Source organism: Sinocyclocheilus rhinocerous, unplaced genomic scaffold (assembly GCF_001515625.1).
Source record: "Sinocyclocheilus rhinocerous isolate Xijiao unplaced genomic scaffold, SAMN03320098_v1.1 scaffold432, whole genome shotgun sequence".
NCBI lineage: Eukaryota > Metazoa > Chordata > Actinopteri > Cypriniformes > Cyprinidae > Sinocyclocheilus > Sinocyclocheilus rhinocerous.
Window position 1 is genome coordinate 1483284 of NW_015627225.1, and position 20376 is coordinate 1503659.

Sequence of the window (20376 nt, forward strand, 5' to 3'; positions counted from 1 at the left end):
AGAATGGATGGTTTATGTCTTTAGCCATTTATAATTGGTCTATCTATCTCCAGGGATTTCACTTGCATATAACACACACAAAAAAAGAAATGGTCATCTTTGTGTTAATATGCCTTGTCTCTGACCGTGTGTGTATTTATTTGCTGGACATGGGATTAACTGTAAAAACCCAGTATAACCCGGGATAACGGGTCTATCGGCTATACGGAACCCCAATTTACAGGACTGTTTTTCTTCTTTTTATTTTTATATGGTATAAAAAATATGTATGCTTATTCTTTGTATGTTTCCGTTCTCTGCAATAAAAAAAACAAACAAACAAAAAAAAACCTCTTGGTTGACTGGGGGAAAGGCCACGTCACTGATCACTGTTGCCAGATCACTTTAGAAAAATAATCCCCAAACAAACATTAAACCTCTTAACAGGAATTACAAAGAAAAATGCTTGAATTAATTAATTTGATGTATTGTACAATGAACTTACATAAATTAAACAAGGTAAAGCTGCATCTTATACTGACCATTAGAATAAAGGATAAATAAAACTATTTAATCTACCTATGAAAAGGGGAAAAGTGTGTATTTATAATCTGAGGTGAGACTGAAGCTAAAGAGGAAACAAATTACAGTAACTGGACACCATTTTTTTTTTAGTTATCATTGATTATTATTATTATATATATATATATATAATATTATTTTGCAAATTAAAACTATTTTGTGAGGTATAGACATACAGTCTGTGATTTTTTTTTATTCAGATTATAAAACATTAAACGCAAAACAAGCAAAAAAGATATTTGACAGCTGCTTTTAATGGTCAGTCATTCTTTGTTGTGGTATGGAACCAAGCACTGTCGAGTCCTAATATATTCTGGAAATAAGCACATAAAATGCAACCTGCTAACTTTACAAAAAAAACAAGGCTCTTTAAAAAAAAGTGGACATGGCAACACTGCCTTTGATCAACCACGTTCTCCGGTTCTGCAGTACCGCGGCGTGACCGCGAGGGGCGACAGAGAGGCGCCACACGCTCGTCCAATGACTCGTGGCCGTTCGTAGTATTTCCTTTTATTTAGGTGAGTTGCAGATCAGCCATATAGTGAAGTGGATTGAAAACACTAGCAAAGTTTTTATTTTCTTCGTTTGGCTTACTGTAATCAGTTAATGTGATCGCACAACATGGCTTCTTTAAGGGATCGAGCATTTTGACATTTAAGAAGACGAAAAAGTCCGATGCAGCTCTCCGCCGTGTTTCAAGCTGCTGGCTGTCAACTTGTGCTCTAGCTGCAACAGCTTTGACCGAGAACTTTTCTCCATTTGCGCTGGAAAATAACTATTGCTGGATATCGAGAAAATATCAAGGCGTGGGCGTTTGCGCTTTTGAACCATGACCACTGAAGTTGCGAGTGCCTTGGACGTGACAGTCAGTTGTTTGGGCGAAGGGAACCAAAACAAGTCGGACACGGATCGACCCAAGAAACCTGATCGAGCGAGTCACGAGGAGGGGCAGCAGGATCCCCCTCAGGTCGACTCTAAACATCAAAAACAGGGGGTCATGGAAAGCAAAGCGGATGGGTTAACGTTAAGCACGGACAACACGAACGACAAGGAGAACGAGCAGAATGCATCAAGCCACAAAACAGAAACTGCTAAGAAGAAAGTGACCGAGGCTCCTCCGCCAAAAGTGAACCCATGGACGAAGAGGAACGCGTGCCCTCCTAATAATGCCACCAACAGCTCGCTACAAACAGGTAGGGAGTGTATGCTCACGACACACACGTTTATGCCTCCAACAGCATTTATTCTCATGCACACATGTGCTCTGATAGCTCGCATGTGCTACTGCAAACAGGAGCGGCCATTAAACTCCTGTCATTTCACTTTTATGCCCTTTTTCGCGTGCTCGTGCAACTGTGCTTTGAAACATGTGATAACTGCGGCTATTTTCTCAATGTATGATAATTCATAAACTTTGTGCCCATATCCGTAAAGTGTTTTTCATACATGGTCAGAGAAACGGACCAATCAGTCGCGGGGGCGTGGCCTGTTAGCTTTAGCACCAGTGATGGGACAGCGAGTCGGTTCGTTTGAACAGTTCGTTTGATTGACTGATTCAGCCATTGTTGTACGGTATGACGTCGCCCTTGGCAACCTGGTGTGACATTATGCCATAAAACCTTTTAATAAAAACGTATTTGGACACTTATTGCTGTTTATTATTAAGAGTGTTAATTGTAATTTGATTTATCAAAGTTTAGTTCGTTGTTATGAACTGGGTTCAAACACTAAACTATAATTCGATTTTACATTAATCGGTTCTAGAGTTCATTTTTGCTCATTTTAATTGAATAAAACACAATTTATTGAAACCAACTGTGTTAGATAAAACTGGCATTAGATAAAGTCGTAGACATATTTCCAATACGCTTTATTTGTAACATCACGATTCGTAAACAATTCAGAGATCGCTTTGGTTCTCATTGAAAAGGTCCGACTCTAAAGAACGATTCATTCACGATCGGACATCGCTATTTAGCAACGCGCTAACACCACACAGATCGTTTAATCCTCTAATGCGGTATAAAGCAATGAAAGTCACACTACTCTGCTTTATTGACACATTTGACAGGGTCTATAAGTGGTTGTGACTGTCACTGCAGTGTTTAAGGCTTTTAATCTCGCAGTCTCGTTTGTGGTTTGGCTGACATATGCTGTGCTGTCCTGGCTCGCCTGATTAAAAACACTTCTGTTGTTAAAGTTAGATAATACGCAAAACACACATATAGGAACCTGTCCCTGTTATGTTACTCATATTTACTCATAGACGTTATTTTAATAGGTTTGGGGCTAGTTTAAGTTGTTTTAGTTCAGTTAAACGCACTGCATGTTGTCAGGAAGCCCGTAGCCTTTTTTTTTTTTTTGCCATTTGTGATGTGACCAAATATGGTGGTAGTGGGAATAAACGCCCATCAAAAACGTCCGTTCCCACATCATTCTGCCGACAGACCCGTGTGTTCCTCGATCATTTTGGGTGTATTTGGACAGATTTGCTGATGTGGGCAGATTTAACCCCTCACCCCACCCCATCTGATCGAGTTGCACGGGAGCACGTGTAGTGCTGAGCACTGCAACTCCAGCAGGAGCTCATGAGAGGCCTTTACACCCTCACTGCTCCACACTGAGTTTCAACCCCAACTTACACAGCTGCTAAACACTTAAGTACTTGAACACTTGGTTTTTGGATCCTCATTGAGTTTGTGGTAGTGTGTGCAGCTCACCTGTTGAGCTGACCTTATGACAATATGGTAGTTTTAAAGGAATGTAATATTAGACCACTCCCTAAACTGAATATTACTGTGTACATTGATAAGACCATCTGATAGGTTTTGTTCACATGAGTGTTAGAAACGAGCCTATGTATGTACATTGGTGTTTAGGGTGAAGAGTGAAATTTTTTAGATGTTAAGAATAAACAGAGACAACTATAATTTAGCTGTTCGTAGTTTAATTTCCCTGATGAAGTGTAAACACTGTGGCACATTGTTCTGTTTGATTTAAAATAGATTGGCTCCAGCAATGGACCAATGTTCAAACAATGGCAAATTTACAATGGTTTTGGGTGACACTATCTGTTTGTCTTGATTATGGTTGACGGGGGAAGTGTGTAGGAAACCTGTTTGAAAACGGGTAATGTTAATGCAATAAAAAGAAGGCACTTCACCTTTAAATAACTTGGTTTGAAAAACTAAACATCACTGACAGTAGTAAGGAGATCACAAACCAGAAGAGCAAGATATTTGCAGATGTACAGTTTTGTTCATTAGCTTGTTTGTTAGCTTGTTGAGAATCTCATTTCAGGGGCTGATTGAAACGACTTTAAGAAAGCTTGTGCATCTCAGAAGAAAACATCTGATTGCTTTAGGTCATCATTCAACTTTGCAGTCTTTTTACAAAAATAGCATAAATATATTGAGTTTTGACAATTAAGGTGCGATCCCCTTAGCAACATTTCCGCAAAATTTTGTGGACAAAAAAGATCCATTGTCTGTTTTCAATGGCATGTAAAAAGAAAGCTCACATAGACATCGCTTAACCTGTTGGCCAGCTTGGAAAATTACATGACCAACTTGAAAATGAGCAAAATCTACATATAAAACTTTTTTTGTCCACACGCGAAATGTGGATTTCGTCCGCAAAATTTCACTGAGCAGCGGTAAATATGGCCACGCCTTTGTGTCTTTGGATACCAGTTAGACTAGTATTAGTTTGATTGGATGGGCTCCCACCTGATACCTAAAGTACACAGTTTATTAGTGATGGATTAAAAGTGAATTTTTACTGAAATTAAAGTTTTCATTTAACTGGAAACTGAAATCAAAAAATAAAGTTTTTGTAATTCAGTTTGGGTGATTGTGTAACTGAACTCGGTGTGCTGTTCAGGCTGTGATGTTTTCAGGAGATTAATTAAACCATTCATAGTAAAGTTCTTCAGCCTCCTTTCAATTTTTCAGCTGAACAGATTTACATATTGCTTCTCTAGCATCATTTTTGGTCAAAGTGAAGTGCATCCACACTGCCAACTTGTTTATCTTTTGTTGCCTTTTCATGTTGTGGGCATGAAATAGATGCTAACAACCAATTTTGAACTTTTGGAGCATCACTGCCCATTATTTTGTGTTTGTTTGTTTGTTTTCTTCTTTGTATCCAATATTGGGTTATAGACATCTTGTCAAATAGAGATGATGTTTTCAAGCCACTCCTGGGCAATCAGTGTTTTGTATGGTGATTAAATTCCTCTGTGTCAGTCTTTGAATGATTAAACCCCTCAGCTGAATTACATTCAGTTGAGTGTCTGAATTACATGGCTAATTTCCTGTTTTTCCTTATGAAAAAACAGTTGTGTTCCGTTTGAATGGAGACGTGTCATAAATGAGCATTTCTCCTTTGTGGTTTGACCAAACCAATACAGTCTGTTGTGTGAGTTAGGCCTATATGTCAATCCATAATCCATATGCATTGTTCGTGTCATTATTCCGATGAATAAACAGAGCTGTAGATCTCACTGACCTTGTTAAGCCAAAGGTCTTTGTGCTTTCTGTAATGTGGGATTCATGTCACGATTCCAAGTACTTGCAAATGGGACTGTGATGTGAAAGAAGCTCTCAGGTTGATCCTCAGGGATCTGTGTTGAAAATCAGACATGTGTGCTTTGCTTTGAATGATCAGAATGCTGTCAGATGATATATGGACTGATAGCAGTGTTTTAACAACCATTACTCTGGTCTTAGACTCTGTACACATGACTTGTTAGCTGACATTTGAGAATAGACTGCCCCCCCTGTCAAACAACCATAGGGTTTGTTGTAAGCAGCTTTGTCTGCTTTTACTGTATGTGGACATTTTTGAGGTTATAAACTTATGTGGCTTAATGTGAATGTCACATTTTCAAACTCTTTCTAAAAGTTTTTGGATGGTAAGATGTTTTTGAAATAAGCCTGTTATGGTTATTAAGGCTGCTTTTATTTAAAAAAATACAATAAAAACAGTGATATTGTGAATTTTTATTACAATTTAAAAATAACTTTTCTATTTTAATGTATTTTTTGAATAAAAAATAAATAATAAAATGGAGCCATTACTCCCGTCTTAAAGGGATAGTTCACCCAAACATTTATATTCTGTCATTATTTACTCACCCTCATGTCGTTCCAAACCCTTAAGACCTTCGTTGATCTTCAGAACACAAATTAAGATATTTTTGATGAATTCCGAGAGCTCTCTGACCCTCCCATAGACGGCAAGGATCCTAACACGATCAAGGTCCAGAAACGTAGCAAGGGGATCGTTAAAATAATCCATGTGACATCAGTGGTTTAACCTTCATTTTACGAAGCTACAAGAATACTTTTTGTGTGCAAAGTAAACAAAAATAATGACTTTATTCAACAATTTGTCTCCTCCGCGTCACCCTGGCGCCATTTTGTAGAGTATCACATATGTAAACAACGTATGCAACTTATGTACGCGTTTACGTTGTTTACGCTTTGATCTGAACGCAAACAATACATGTCAAAACAGTACATAAGTTGCAGTATAGAATACCCAAGACGTGTCACTCCTATAGTTTTGAATGGGGAAAAACGCAACGCTCAATATGGCCGCTCAATCGCAGGAACCCTCGCCTTCTGAATGAAAGAGCCAATTGCCAATCGGTAAAGGCAGCGCATCACTGCAGCTACCGTTAGAAGACCCGGTTGCTATAGAAACAGTCAGCATTCTGAGACGTGCGCCAAGGACTGCGCATGCACACTGGCTGATCTAGCCTGAAAAATATGCTTTTTATAACACTATTTGAGCAAAAGTAACAACATTTATGACACAGTTGTTGTCAGATTTCTTTGGTGATTTAAAATATGAAATTTAATCGTAAGCTTAGTGAACAGTTTTGATGTTTCCCCATTCAAAGAGATAGGAGCTGCACTTGCATGCCCGAGAGGCATTTCAAAGATGACGTGTCACTCCTATAGTTTTGAATGGGGAAAAACGCAACGCTCAATATGGCCGCTCAATCGCAGGAACCCTCGCCTTCTGAATGAAAGAGCCAATTGCCAATCGGTAAAGGCAGCGCATCACTGCAGCTACCGTTAGAAGACCCGGTTGCTATAGAAACAGTCAGCATTCTGAGACTAGGTGCTTCAAAGATGGCCGCCGAGTGACATGACTTGACTTAAAGAGACTTTGGTGATACTCTCCAAAATGACGCCAGGGTGACGCGGAGGAGACAAATTGTTGAATAAAGTTTTTATTTTTGTTTTCTTTGCGCACAAAAAGTATTCTTGTAGCTTCATAAAATTACGTGACGTGACATGTGGCCAAGTATGGTGACCCATACTCGGAATTAGTGCTCTGCATTTATCCCATCCAAAGTGTATTTTAACGATCTCCTTGCTACGTTTCTGGACCTTGATCGTGTTCGTATCCTTGGTGTCTATGGGAGGGTCAGAGAGCTGTCAGAATGCACCAAAAATATCTTAATTTGTGTTCCGAAGATGAGCAAAGGTCTTACAGGTTTGGAACAACATGAGGGTAATTATGACAGAATTTTCATTTTTGGGTGAGATATCCCTTTAAGTGTCACATGACCCTAGATAGAACCTAGATCATTCTATCATTCTATCTAGAAATCATTCTAATATGCTGATATTCTGATATTCTAATATGATGTTCAAAAAATATTTCTTATAATTATCAATGTTGAAAACTTTGAATAGAATGTTTTACTTAATAGTTACTAGGGGTCGACCGATATGTTTTTCAGGGCCAATGCCGATACCGATTATTACAGATCAAGTAGACCGTTAACCGATATTTTGAACCGATATATATGTCTGGTGTAAAAATGAAAATTAATGTCAAAATTAAGAATAACAAGGGCTCTGACAAAAACTGCCTTCCCTGGTGTTGGTTGAGTGTAGTACTCCCACACTGCACTTCTTACTCTTGTCTTCCTCTGTGCATCCAGCTACAATAAGGGTAATATAAAGAGAGAGTTAAAAGTGGGACCACTGTATGCTTCATGATTAAGCCTATGAATACTGTACTACAGCTAAACCGCTTGGGGAAATGTAAGTATTTGGCTTCAATAATTTACATGTTAGAAATATATGTGTAATAGCATAACCTCTCATAATTCCTCATTAATTATTTTCTGATGGCTAAAACATAATCTACAATAGTAGAGGTGACTATTCAATTAATCATCTAAAGCACATCAATTGATTAACTTTAAAAAATATATAAGTGTAAATAATTTAATTGTCTTCATAGCTATATTGTAGAAGTTGTTAAGACTGCAACTATTTTCATGAAACTATAACACTAATAGCCTTTTACAGGCACACTTTGTTCAATAGCCTATTGAAATGTCTTGGCCTATGTGACACTAGATAGATCAGTTAGTTTTAATTTACAGTACAGTGCAAATGAAGGCATAAATCAATTTAATTTATCTTTTAATCAAATGAGAGTTAAACTCTTTATTTTTTGACAAACAAAGGGTTTACTATTCAAATTATAACATGGAAGAAATAGCGTATTGTGTGATTTATTCTTTTAAACAAAAGTTGTAATAATTGTTGTTGTAGTAGTATTATCTATATCATACTGCACCACAGTGATATATTTCTGATAATTTCTTTAAGCTAACCCGAACTTATATTTTGACGGGTTGCCATGAGTGACCGCCACAAATAGATTTCCCAAAAGGCTTTGACTTTGTTGAATAAACATGAGCACTGCACGTTTCAAAATTGAAACCTGGTGCAGGTGTTTTTATATCAATGTATTTCTGAAGGAACCCGACTGTCTTCAGACAATTTTGGATGTCATTTTCATTGCATCTTGCATGTGATATCTGATAAAGCAGCATTTGTGAGCGGAGCGCTGCTTTGTGTGCAGCCGTTACCGGGGAAACCTCGATCTCTACCACTCCCAACAGTGCCTCCTGCTGGCAGGGAATGAGTTTGCATATATATGCTGCCACAAATAGAGTTTAAGTCTATGGGAAATACTGCGATAGTTTTACTCAAATTAAACTGTCAAATGCTCATGAAGTGACTCTCAGAGGGAGTCAGAGCAGTTCTGGAGATGTTGTTCATGTATTTATGCCCTCGTGTAGTGAGACGACAGAAGCTGAAATCACCCCGAGCGTCGCACACTTTGTATGTGTAGAAAACAAAACCTGCTGCTGCCTTAACTTACCTAGAGACAACTGGTGCGTGATCACTGAAGCAGCTCCAGTTAGCAAGCGCTTTCTGAGTGAGAGTGAATTCCGCATTGATTGGTCGGACTCGTGGCTCCCAACAAATTAGATGGGCGGTGGGCGGAGATTGCTTTAGGCCACAGAGTGGTGAGTTCTGACAGGCTGCATCAGAGCCAAATAGCGCGTTTTAAAAGTAAGTTATTTTATCGGTGAATCGGTTTTGAAAATTACCGATAATCATAAAAATGCTTAATATCGGTGCCGATAATCGGTCGACCCTAATAGTTACACCACTTGACATTTTTAAACAAATTAAGTTTAAACTTTTCTTGAAAATTTTCTATATGAAACCAATATGAATACAAAGAGTACATCTTAGATGTTTTTATAATTAAAAAAATATTTGTCTTTTTCTTTAGCATGTCATTGACTCTAGTTACAAACTTTTGCTAAGCTTTTATTTATTGGCATAGCAATAGCAACCCAACTGGCTTTACGTAATGTTTCTGGCTTGACATTTTAGTGATTTAAATGATTGTTTGCATCAGATTAAGTTATTAAGCCTCAGGCCGTATTTACTGACAGAAAGGTTTCGGCGGGACAGTATCACTAAGTTTGTATGTATGGTCACACCCCACACTGTCAGCAAGCGCCCAGTGCCTTATCAATACAGACCATCCTTTCAGTAATGATAAAGGACCCTGGACACTCCCAGGAATGGGCGTCCCTCTCTATTGCCTGTTTAATCCTGACAGCTTTTTTTTTTTTTTTTTTTTTTTTAAATTAAAGAAATTTAACCGGTTTTGTAGGCAATTTCAACAAAGTAGTGTTTGATTCTCCCACAGGGAAAAAGCTTTGAATGCTGCTGTATTTCTGAAGAATAAAGCTGATTTGATGTGATCATTTAAGACCAGAATGTTAATCTTAGAGTGTTCATGATTGTTTCTCCACAACCACAAAGAATTTAAACTCCTCCTGTGCAATTGTAAAGCCCCCGATGTTGCAATGCAAGGATAGACGTTCATCAAAGTCAGACATACAGTTGTGTCACATACATTGTGTTAAAGGGGTCATATGATGCGATTTCATTTTTTCCTTTCTCTAGCGAGATCGTTCTTGTCTTTTAAATAGGTTAGGCTAGACTACACCAAAATGTACACTGTTATAATTAGCATCATATTCCTTCTGCTGTTTTTAAAAAACGCTGTTTATATCTGCTGGTGTGGCTCTGTTATTATGGTGGGGGCAGTTTGTGAGGAAGTAGCTGCTTTGTTGGTTGTGTGAACGGCGGCAAAAATACCCATAGGGGCCGTGTCATTGTGTTGTGGGGGGATTTGAATACCACAGATGACTCCACTTTCACTGGCCCTCATAGAAATGTTGTTTGCTGCTTCATCTCGCAAAGGAAGTTAATGTTTTACGCATGTGGATGAGTGACCTTGCTGTGCAGGTGCTGGCGTGTGGCTTTACAATCTAAGTGAAGCTGTTCCCAGATAATTGACCACAGCACTTAGTCTGTATTGACCTACCAACACTGGACAGAGAGAGAGAGAGAGAGAGAGAGAGAGAGAGACGTTTGTAGATTTTAAGTACAGATCTGGGACACCCGGAGGATGAAAATCCAGTATTCATTCATGAGTCACGTGAATGAAGAAATGCAGTATTTATGGTCATACTTTGAGCTATTAATTAACTACACTTTGTAGCCTGGAGGTGTTTTATAGATAATCCAGACAGTGTGCTTATGTATTTAACAGCTTATTTTTAAATAGTGTGTTGTGTGCCCTGTAAAGCCTGGAGAGGTGTTTTACCAAGTGTTATAAGGCATTGCTATGACATTTGCTCGAGTTTTTCCTGTTTGAAATTGTGTTAAAAGGTGGTTACTGTACAGATGCGTGTGTAATATGTAGGAGTTGGTTTAATGTGTAAATGCCCTCAAAGAGTCATTATAACTTTAGTTAAACTTGGAAGGTTTAGGTCATACTGCACGTGTCCACAGGCAAAGACAAAACTAGCTCCTTATCGACCAAAAATCCAGAGTTCTTCCTCTGTGGAGGTGTGTACTATGTTGTTGACTGTCTTCAGTATGTTCTATGAATGAATGATCAATAAAGTTATTGTGTAAATGCACAAGTACAGTCAGGCAGTCAGTACAGTCAGTAAGCATTTATGACAGGCCTCACACTCAGTGAGGTTGACTGACATAGTTCTGCATTTGTAGTTTCTTAACTCTGCAGAAGTCAAATTATTTAGTATTTTTCTTAACTTTGCAAACGTCAGTTCTGCCTGTTATGGTATAATAACAACAACAATGGCAATATAAAATAAAAAATATATTTCTCTTTCTTTCTTCTTTCTTTCTTTCTTTCTTTCTTTCTTTCTTTCTTTCTTTCTTGCTTTCTTGCTTGCTTGCTTGCATGCTTTGTTTTCTCTAATGAACTATATCAAACATAATCTCTCTCTTGATTTTGTTCTCTGTCCACAGAACCCCAGAGTCCTACCAAAGTTGTCCGTGCCAGCAAACCCAGATCCAGGAAGACCAGTAAGGTAAGTCATTTTTATGCAGTGGTTCACTAACAGTGGAGGCCATGTGACCTGCATTTATTTGTTTAATGGAGATGAAATAATAAACTTGAATCCCTGTCATTAATTATAGATACTATATAAATCCATATGGACATCTCTTTTTATTTATTTTTTTTGTCTGTCTATTTGTAAAAGTAGCAGTTTTTTTCCTCCAGTCTGTTTGTGTAACAGTCTAGTTTCTGGATGTCCTGGTCTGGATCAGGGGTCAGCAGCAGCCAGTTATTGAGCAGCTTGGCTTGTGTTTGTATTTAAGTGGATATTTGTTCGCTCTCTTCAGTCTTTTGTGTGGGTGATAGTCAACAGAGAGTCAGCACATGAGTTTTTGACTTTTACCTCAGCGGGACATTCCAGAGAGAGCACATAGAGGGCTCAAATTTAGTCCTAACAGGGGCAGTAGAGTTGTCCCCATGACTGACTCTATGGCATGTTATAGTTTGTCTCCACTTACTCACACATACACCACTTGACAGGTTCCCTTGTACATTCGTGACCCCTAGCATATTATTCTGTGTTCATCCCTCATGCGTTTTAGTTTTTTTTAAAGGACTGTGACGCGTTTGGTTTGTTATGACTAGCCTTGTTAGTTCACATCGGTTATACCATTTTAACTTCAAGGCGCTGCCTTACAAATTCAGTTTCTACCGTCTAGCTTTAGCATCTGGGACACCCAGGACCCATTTTGGGACGATAGTGGAATCCGATATGCCACTTGGAATTCTGGATTGCTTCGCGGCTTGAGGAATGATTGACGTTCCTCCGGTAATAGAAGGTGAAATGATCTCTGAGAAAGGAAAAGCCACACTTCCCCCACAGAGTCAAAATTATGTTTTGTGTGTTAAATACTGACAAAGTTGTCATGTAGAGTGGAAACTCGACTTGAGGAGTATTTGACGCACAGATGTCCGTGGAGTGGAGCAGCTGCCTTTTCATAAATCATTCAAACTGGACATTGAGAGAGCATGCATCTGCTCATTGCCTTTCAGTTGACAATCATTAGGGAATTATCCTGTTTTTTTTTTTTGTTCAAATCAAATGTGGGTGTTAGTTTTGTGCGTTTCCCATTTATGTACTAACACAGGAGTTGGCTCTTGTAGTAGGTCATAATGAAGGATGGGAACTTTCAGTACAGATGTAACTTTGTTTCTCTCTTTCTTTCGTTTCCATTTGCAGTCAAGTGACTTCAGTGACATCACAAACTGGCCAACCCCTGGAGAAATCGCCAATACGGAGGTGAGGAAGACACTGCATTTAAATCTGGCTGTTTTGTATTAAATTTTGTTCAGTTCCAGGCCTTTATTATTTGATTTACATAATGAAAACAGTGACACATTATTTTATTACCATGTGATTTTGATGTTGGGACATTATAATAATTACTAATTTCTCATTATGTCCAGCTTGAAACTGAAGAGCAGCTGTGTATGATTTCTACTGTTACAAATGGTCTCTTATTAATATACTCTAGTCTTGGAAAACCTGGATGCTGTATGTGAATTTCAAAAATCATGGCAATTTCTATAATGAATATGAATTTTTGTTATGTCAAGTTCAAAAATATTTTGTAAAGTAGAAAAATTACTATTTATTGAAAAAATGTAAAACTGGTAATTAAGAAACATTATATACATTCATAATATACATTATATACATTCATAACATTTATTTCTTAAAACGTCCGAAAGTATAACATTTTATTTATTTCAGATATTCAGATGTCACATTGGAAGCTGGGTGTCTACAAGTCAAGGAGGTTTAAGAATAGTTTATCAAGAAAATATAACATAAAAAAAAAAAAAAAAAAGTTTTATACATGTATAAAATAAATCCTGGCATTCTTAAACCTCTTGACTTTCCAGAGCCTCATGTTTCTTTGTTTTTTCTTCTGTAAAAGGCAAAAGGAGATTTAGAAAAAAATCTGAGCTGCTCTTTACCATACAACAAAATTGGATTGTGACTTACAAGTAACACTAGTTACGTAATCAGATTACTCTTTCAAGAAACTAGTAAAGTAGCGCATTACTTTTAAATTTACAATGAAATATCTGAGTTACTTTGTTTTCCCATTTATTCACTGACACCTTGCCTGTCCCCATTTTAAGAGAAATTGGGAGTGAGGTGCAGTCACTTCCTTTAGCCTGAGACTTATTAATTTCTTTTTTTTTTTTAATAAAAAAAAAAAAAGCAAATAAGCAAGCCCAACACAAGTGGCAAAAACTAACGCAAAGCTAACGCAATGCATTTCTTTCCATAAAAAGTAACTAAATAACAATTTGTTACTTTTTTTATGGAGTAACAATATCATAGTGCATTACTTTTAAAAGTAACTTTCCCCAACACACTTAGAAAAAGATTATATGGGTTATAGCGCACAAATAATATGGACCACTTTTGACCGTGATTGTATAGATCCCCATTTACTTTCATTGAACAGGAAAGAGCAGCCTAGACATTCAGCTAAACATAATCTTTGAATTTTTTTTTCTTCCATGAAATGTCTTGAGTAAATAAACTATGCCTTTATGTCTCTCTTTCTGTATGTTTTTATCAGTTTTTATGTCAGAGTTAAGATCTATGAAATGAGTCCTTTATGCACTGTCGTGGAGTGTTCATTCCGTATCACGTGCCTTCAGACCTGTGGAAGAAATGTATCTGTGTTGGTTTTCACTGGACTGCTGGCTTCATTCTACTAAGTTCAGGTTTAATTTACTGAGAGACTGATTTGATTGTGCTCCTCAGCAGCAGCAGAATGTGATAAACGTGCAGGTGAGGAAAGGGACATCCGGATGGAGGGCGAGGAAGAAGGATCGTGGGGGAGAGAAGAGAGAGAAGGAGAGCGGAAGTGATGGGAGTGACAGTAAGGAGAACAGGGAGGCACAGTCGGATCCAATCACAGGAAGTTCGAACGAACAGGAGACAGAGGATGGAGAGGATATGCACAACAGTGCCCCCCGTAGGAGAGGAGGTAAGCCAGATGACAACATTAACACACATAAACAGGCATTCAGAGTCACACTGCATATCCATATTTGAGGTTCATGTTTACTGTTTGCTGCATACTGTGCAGTACACTGCCTCCAATTCAGAGCGTAGTATGCTTCCTTGTGGACATATGACCTCTTCATTTTTCACATTGCATGTTCAGAGCTGCTTGAACCGATATCTTTTTTGGAAATAAGCTGTTATTTTGCCTTTTTGATTACATTTTGTGTAAAAATGCCTTTTGAGTTTAGGCAGCTGATCAAATAATACACTATTTCCAGTACTGTATGCTGTATACAACTCCATTCACAGTCCTTGAAAGTGTGCAAATGGCAGTGGCCGTTGAGCTTTATACTAATTTCTGTTGGCATGAATTCAGCATTATGCAAAATTGATTGCTGAAGCCGTTGTAAAAATGTCCTATTCGCAGGTGCATTTATTACCCATTATTAATTTATTCTGAAAGAGAACACATCCAATAATAGGGGGGTTACCCAGCATTCGTCATCATGATAGGGAACCACCTTTATGTGGAATAAATCTGGGACTTATGTAATTAGTTTCTTCGTCTCATCAGTGATCATTACACACTCACTGAAGTGATTGTTTTAGCCTGGAGATGGATTAACTGTTAAAAAAAGGAAACATCTTTTCATTAAACAAGATAATAATCTTTCAAATTTGTTTGTAAAATAATGTATTTTGCTAAAGAAAAAAACAACAATGCCATGTAAAGTGAACAGTCATGTAGACTTATGGGTAAGGGTCAAAGGTATTTACCCAGTTGTAACTTAAAACCCTGAATGGTTAAAAATGGCTTTTAAACATCTGTCCACTTTTGTGAATGTCATGTATCAAATGGTTAAACAAACTTGTCAAAAGTGCTACTCATTTCTTTAGATGAAAAAGAAAAAGGTTTGGAAAGTGGGGAAAAAAATGACTTGGCACACCTTCATAACACTTCTACAAACTTTAGGAAAAAATGTGGGAACTTGGACATGAACACACGTGTACCAGCAACCTCCAGCTAAAAAAAAGAGAGAGAAAAGACAGACACTGAAAGAATTGAGTGCTTAGAAATTCTCATGATGCCTGGGTGGGTTTTAGACGCGTTAATGCTTTAAATCACACACGCATGTCTTAACACATGCACACATGTGCACATAGTCACACACTCAGACACTCAATATTTAATTAAATGGTTCTTTCATTTCTTCATAAATCTCACATTATGTCTTTTTAGATGTTAGTGTGGGGTAATTTGCTGTGAATTATTGTCTAAATGTTATGGCAAGACATCTGCAGGAGGATATAAGGCATTACTAAAAGCCCCTAGGCTGGTTTTGGAAAGCTTCTTTCTCTTTCTGTTTTTTGCATTTTCTGTGTCTTAAAACACATAGATTTGAAGAGACAGCACTGTTTTATATTCCTATATACTAATCTGAATTTACCATGAATATAGTGGGGTACAAATGTCCAATGTTGACATTGAATTACAAATTATTGTATGATTTTAAACAAATAAATACTGTGACATAATTAAATAGTAAATATTAAAAGTTTTCTAGGTCACAAATCAAATAAGTAAATATATGTCATGAATTCATATAAACTGCTTTGTACAGGCAGTCATATGTTTTTGCTTTCATTGAATCTTAAGACTTTCAAATCATGCTGGAAAACTTGATTATCAGGTTTTATGCAAACATGAGGTGTTTTCTGTGCAGCATAAGTGCTGCTGCCATTAAAACAATAGAGGGACGTAATAAACTGAGACTTGAGTGTTCATTTTTTAATTCAAGATGACTGTAAATATTTTACACTGTTAATTTGAGTTCTTATTTTGTCCTTTTCTTTTGTGTGTTCCTCAGGCTGGCGGAGAGAGAGAGATTTCTTTGATGACACAGCGAGTGTTCGCAGCGAGGGCAGCAATGTCCGCGGAGGCCCCAGGGGCAGGGGCAAAGGTCGCGGCCGAGGCAGAGGTCGTGGACGAGGTAACCAATAAACATCCCTAAACAACCTAAACATCAATTCAAAGTCAGACTTTTAAAATGACTTATTAAAGAAAAAATTTATATTTTAAGTGTTTTTTTTTTGTCTTTATGACATTCTAGTAAATAAAATGCACTGAATTTCAGCATTATTTTTTGTTAAGGCAACATAAGTGTTTCCCAGGGCTTGATATTATGCTTGTCCAGGCACTTGTTTTTCAGACAAGTAAAAGTGAATAAAAAAACAACTAAAAGCGATTAGGATCAGTCACCTTAAAGGGATAGTTCACCCAGAAATGAAAATTACCCAATGATTTACTCAGGCCATCCTAGGTGTATATGACTTTCTGCTTTTAGATGAATACAATCGGAGTTACATTAAAAAATGTCCTGGCTCTTCCAAGTTTCATGGAATGGGGTTTAAGGATGCGGTTTAAGATTTTGAAGTCCAATAAAAGTGCATAAATCCATCATAAAAAGTGCTCCACATGACTCCGAGGGGTTAATAAAGATGCGTTTTGTAATAAAAATATCCATATTTAAAACTTTATAAAACATAATCTCTAGATTCGGCTAACTGACATACGCGTGTTCACGAGAGAGTGGCGTTCCAGCGGATGACGTAGGACTTAGTAAAACAAAACAGTGGTCACACAAATTAGAAGTATTTGTAAAGGATTTGTAAAGAAAAATGTTGGAGGATTTCGATATAAGCCAAGAGCCTTTGCTGTAAACAAAACTTGGTTCTCATGAGACTAGAATATTCTCACCGGAGCCTGTGTTATGCCTACGTCCTACATCATCTCTCGTGAACACGCAAGACAGTTAGTGGAAGCTAAATATTACATTTGATAAAGTTTTAAATATGGATAATTGCTTCACTTCAGAAGGCCTTTATTAACCCCCCGGAGCCATGTGGAGCACTTTTTATGATGGATTTATGCTCTTTTATTGGACTTCAAAATCTTAAACCGCATCCACTGCCATTATAAAGCTTGGTAGAGCCAGGACATTTTTTTAATATTACTCCGATTGAAAGTCATATATACCTAGGATGGCTTGAGGGTGAGTAAATCATACGGTAATTATCGTTTGTGGTGAACTATCCCTTTAAACTTTAAAATCCTTCTTCACTGTAAAGTGTAAAAAAATAATTCATTTTAGGGTTTAGGTTTCACGTATTCAGTGTCAAGTATATGTATAGAAATATACATCATGTATTAACTCCCTTTTTTTTTTTTTTTTTTTTTTGGGTGGTTTTGACTTTTCCATTTTCATTCAGAAATGCCTCACATTATAGAACTAAAATTGGTTGCTTTTTTTTTCTTTTTTTTTCAGGTCGTTATGACTACTCCCACAGTTACCGGGACTCGTACCTGGATGGGTCCACAGTTTCAGCCGAGTTTGGCACTAACATGGTCTATTACTATGACGACGGTAATCGCGTGCAGATGTATACGATTGAGGAGAGTTTACTTAAAGAATACATCAAACGCCAAATGTAAGTTCAGTGTCTCCCTTCTCTTTGAATTTATACAAAATACAGCACTTGGTTTGCTTTTCCAGCTCTCCAGTTTTAAGTTTACCACATGGTTTCATTTTATTGGTCATATCACAACAAATTTCGGACTTTATGAGGATTTGTACTTATCTGTAGTTTAGTAAATTTAAACTAAACTGTGCACACATGGCTGTATTATATTCTTGGTGTTTCACACTTTACCGCCAGTAGGGGGGGCAGCTGCGGCGTTGGGCGGCCTGGCACTGCCTGTCTGTGTGTGTCCTTAATTTAGCTCCTCTGCCTTATGAATGATGGGGAAGGGTCAGATGATCTGGGTCAGAGAGATTAGGACAGAGGACACTGGGTGCGTTGTGTGTGTGTGGGAGCGTTTCCTAGTTAGTCAGAAATAATGACTTTTGCATTTCATGTGGAAATGAAAATGTGTATCAGTGTGCATAGTCAAAGTGTATGTTTTCTTTCTACTACCCAGCATGAGGTTATTGTTTGTGTGTGTGTGTGTTCTTGCCCATGTAATCTTATTCACAGAGTTCAGCCAAGCTTACTTCACTCAACGCTGTGATCATAACAAGCTGTGAGTCCACAGGGAGCTCACACACACACACACACACACATTGGCTGTTTAACACTGATCTGAAACCTGTCTTTTAAAAACGGTTTAGATCAATGCTTACTGATGGAAAAACTGTTCACAGATCAGTAAAAAAAGATCCTTCCTGTGCAGAGATTTTGATAGGGCTGAAAATACTTTGGTTGAGTCTTCACTTTGTTTGTGAAAAAGAGGAATATGGAGAGAGAGAGAGAGAGAGAGAGAGAGCAAATTTCACAAATCAGAATACGTTTTGCGATATAAAGCAGAAATTCCATCCCAACAACATCATTGCTTCAATGGAATATATATCTCTGCACACTCTAAACCACAAACAAGTTTTTATATTTAATAAAAGTGCCACAATCGCTTCCCCAGTGACTTCAACTTTCACTTCATCTTAACTTTAATTTATGTTGCTTCATAATAGTCTCTTGCATAAGACTGCAATGATAAATAGCATTATAGTGCTTTTTCAACATGTTTTCTGCTAAGTTCAGCTGTGTGGTAAAAATAGGCTCAACGCCCAAAATCCACATTGTCTTGGATGTTTTTGGGCCATCTTCGAGTGTATTATTTATCCATCTGATTCTGTATCTGTTTATTTGTAATATTTTTGGTTTATTTGAAAAGATGACATAAGTGTCTCCATTTGGCACGTTTCTAAATTCCTTGTTCTGGATGTTCTCCAAGCCCAGTTTCTCCTTGCACCTAAACATACCAGTGGTTGAAACTTGCAAAACACCACCGCTGAAACTCCCCAGAATCATTTGCAGTATGGCACAAGGGCCGTCTCGACCTCGGCTGACTAAAGCTGCAGGAATGTGAGGTGTGTTCTGGGTGGAGGCTGCAGCGTTCCTCCCAGAGCACTTCTTCTGCTTCTTACAGGAGTTTTAGCAAATGTTCATGTGTGTTACACATTAAGGAGGAGTTTGATTGGTTGATGTATATCATCGGTCACTTCTCTCAAGTTCCACCTTTAGGTGCCTCATCAGGGTACTTTGTAGGAACTCACATGTGTTAGGAGATACGTAATCAACTTTTCTCCTAACTGCTTGTCCACAAAGGCTCTGTAAGATTACTATGCAATATTTAAATATGAAATTCAGCTGTGATAGTGGAGGTCTGGTCTGCAGTTTTGGTCTCGCTGCACCTGGTCTCACTGGAATCCTGCCAGAGGCTCTGTGCCATCTGCTGTGGGACTGCTGTGTTCCTCACCTCACAAAATACACAATACCCAGAGGACAGAGATAGAAAGAGAAGCGGTGCTGATCTGTGAATGCATATGTTGCTGGAAAAAGAGAGGGAGGAATGGATAGATAGATAACTAAATGATGTGAGATTTCTGTCTTTTATTTCCAAGACATCCAGTCAGTTCTGTCTTTGCACATATAACAGTTAAAGTGCAGCAGTTATAGAACGAGACTGTAATACCCAGCTGCTCTTGGATATGTTCACATGTGTTTTGTACTATATTGAATATTGAATTGCAATAAATTTAATTAATATACATTTTTAAAAAGACTTCTCCAATAGTCAAATATCAGACTGAAAGAGTTTATATTATAGCTGTATTCTATTATATTGTTGTAAAAACATATTGTTAAATTATTGCATATAATTATTGAAATTTTATCAAAAATGATGATAATGATGATTGTTGATGATTATTTTATACTACAAGTTTCTACTACAATACTTTGTAAGACTTTGCCTTACAGATAAAATGCGGTCTAAAAGTCTGAGATTGTTCTTTCAATGTAGACTTTTAGGATTTTGAAAAATTACATTAATTAAAATTATAGAATTTTGTTCATGTAGCTTATGTGCTACTGTCATTTAAAGAGACACATGAAATACTAAGATACTCAGAAATATTATATTTTCAATTTAGTATTTCACTTGATTTGTTTGTAATATAATTAATAATAATAATATGTATTAGAAA

At 37.4% G+C, this 20376-nt stretch overlaps 1 protein-coding gene across 4 annotated transcripts in view; it reads left to right on the forward strand.

Moving 5' to 3' along the window:
* The first annotated feature begins 1016 nt into the window (after nt 1-1016).
* The window catches only part of larp1b (La ribonucleoprotein 1B), a 30150-nt gene continuing 10790 nt past the window's right edge, over nt 1017-20376 (forward strand). For 2 of the 4 annotated variants that reach the window (XM_016529473.1, XM_016529493.1), the window contains exons 1-6: nt 1018-1754; nt 11250-11311; nt 12521-12580; nt 14087-14312; nt 16201-16323; nt 17659-17821. In XM_016529473.1, the coding sequence (XP_016384959.1) occupies nt 1391-1754; nt 11250-11311; nt 12521-12580; nt 14087-14312; nt 16201-16323; nt 17659-17821 (998 nt within the window). In that variant the 5' untranslated portion in view covers nt 1018-1390. Of the gene's footprint in view, nt 1755-11249; nt 11312-12520; nt 12581-14086; nt 14313-16200; nt 16324-17658; nt 17822-20376 lie in introns of all 4 variants that reach the window. The other 2 variants (XM_016529484.1, XM_016529477.1) reach the window with 2 other exon arrangements.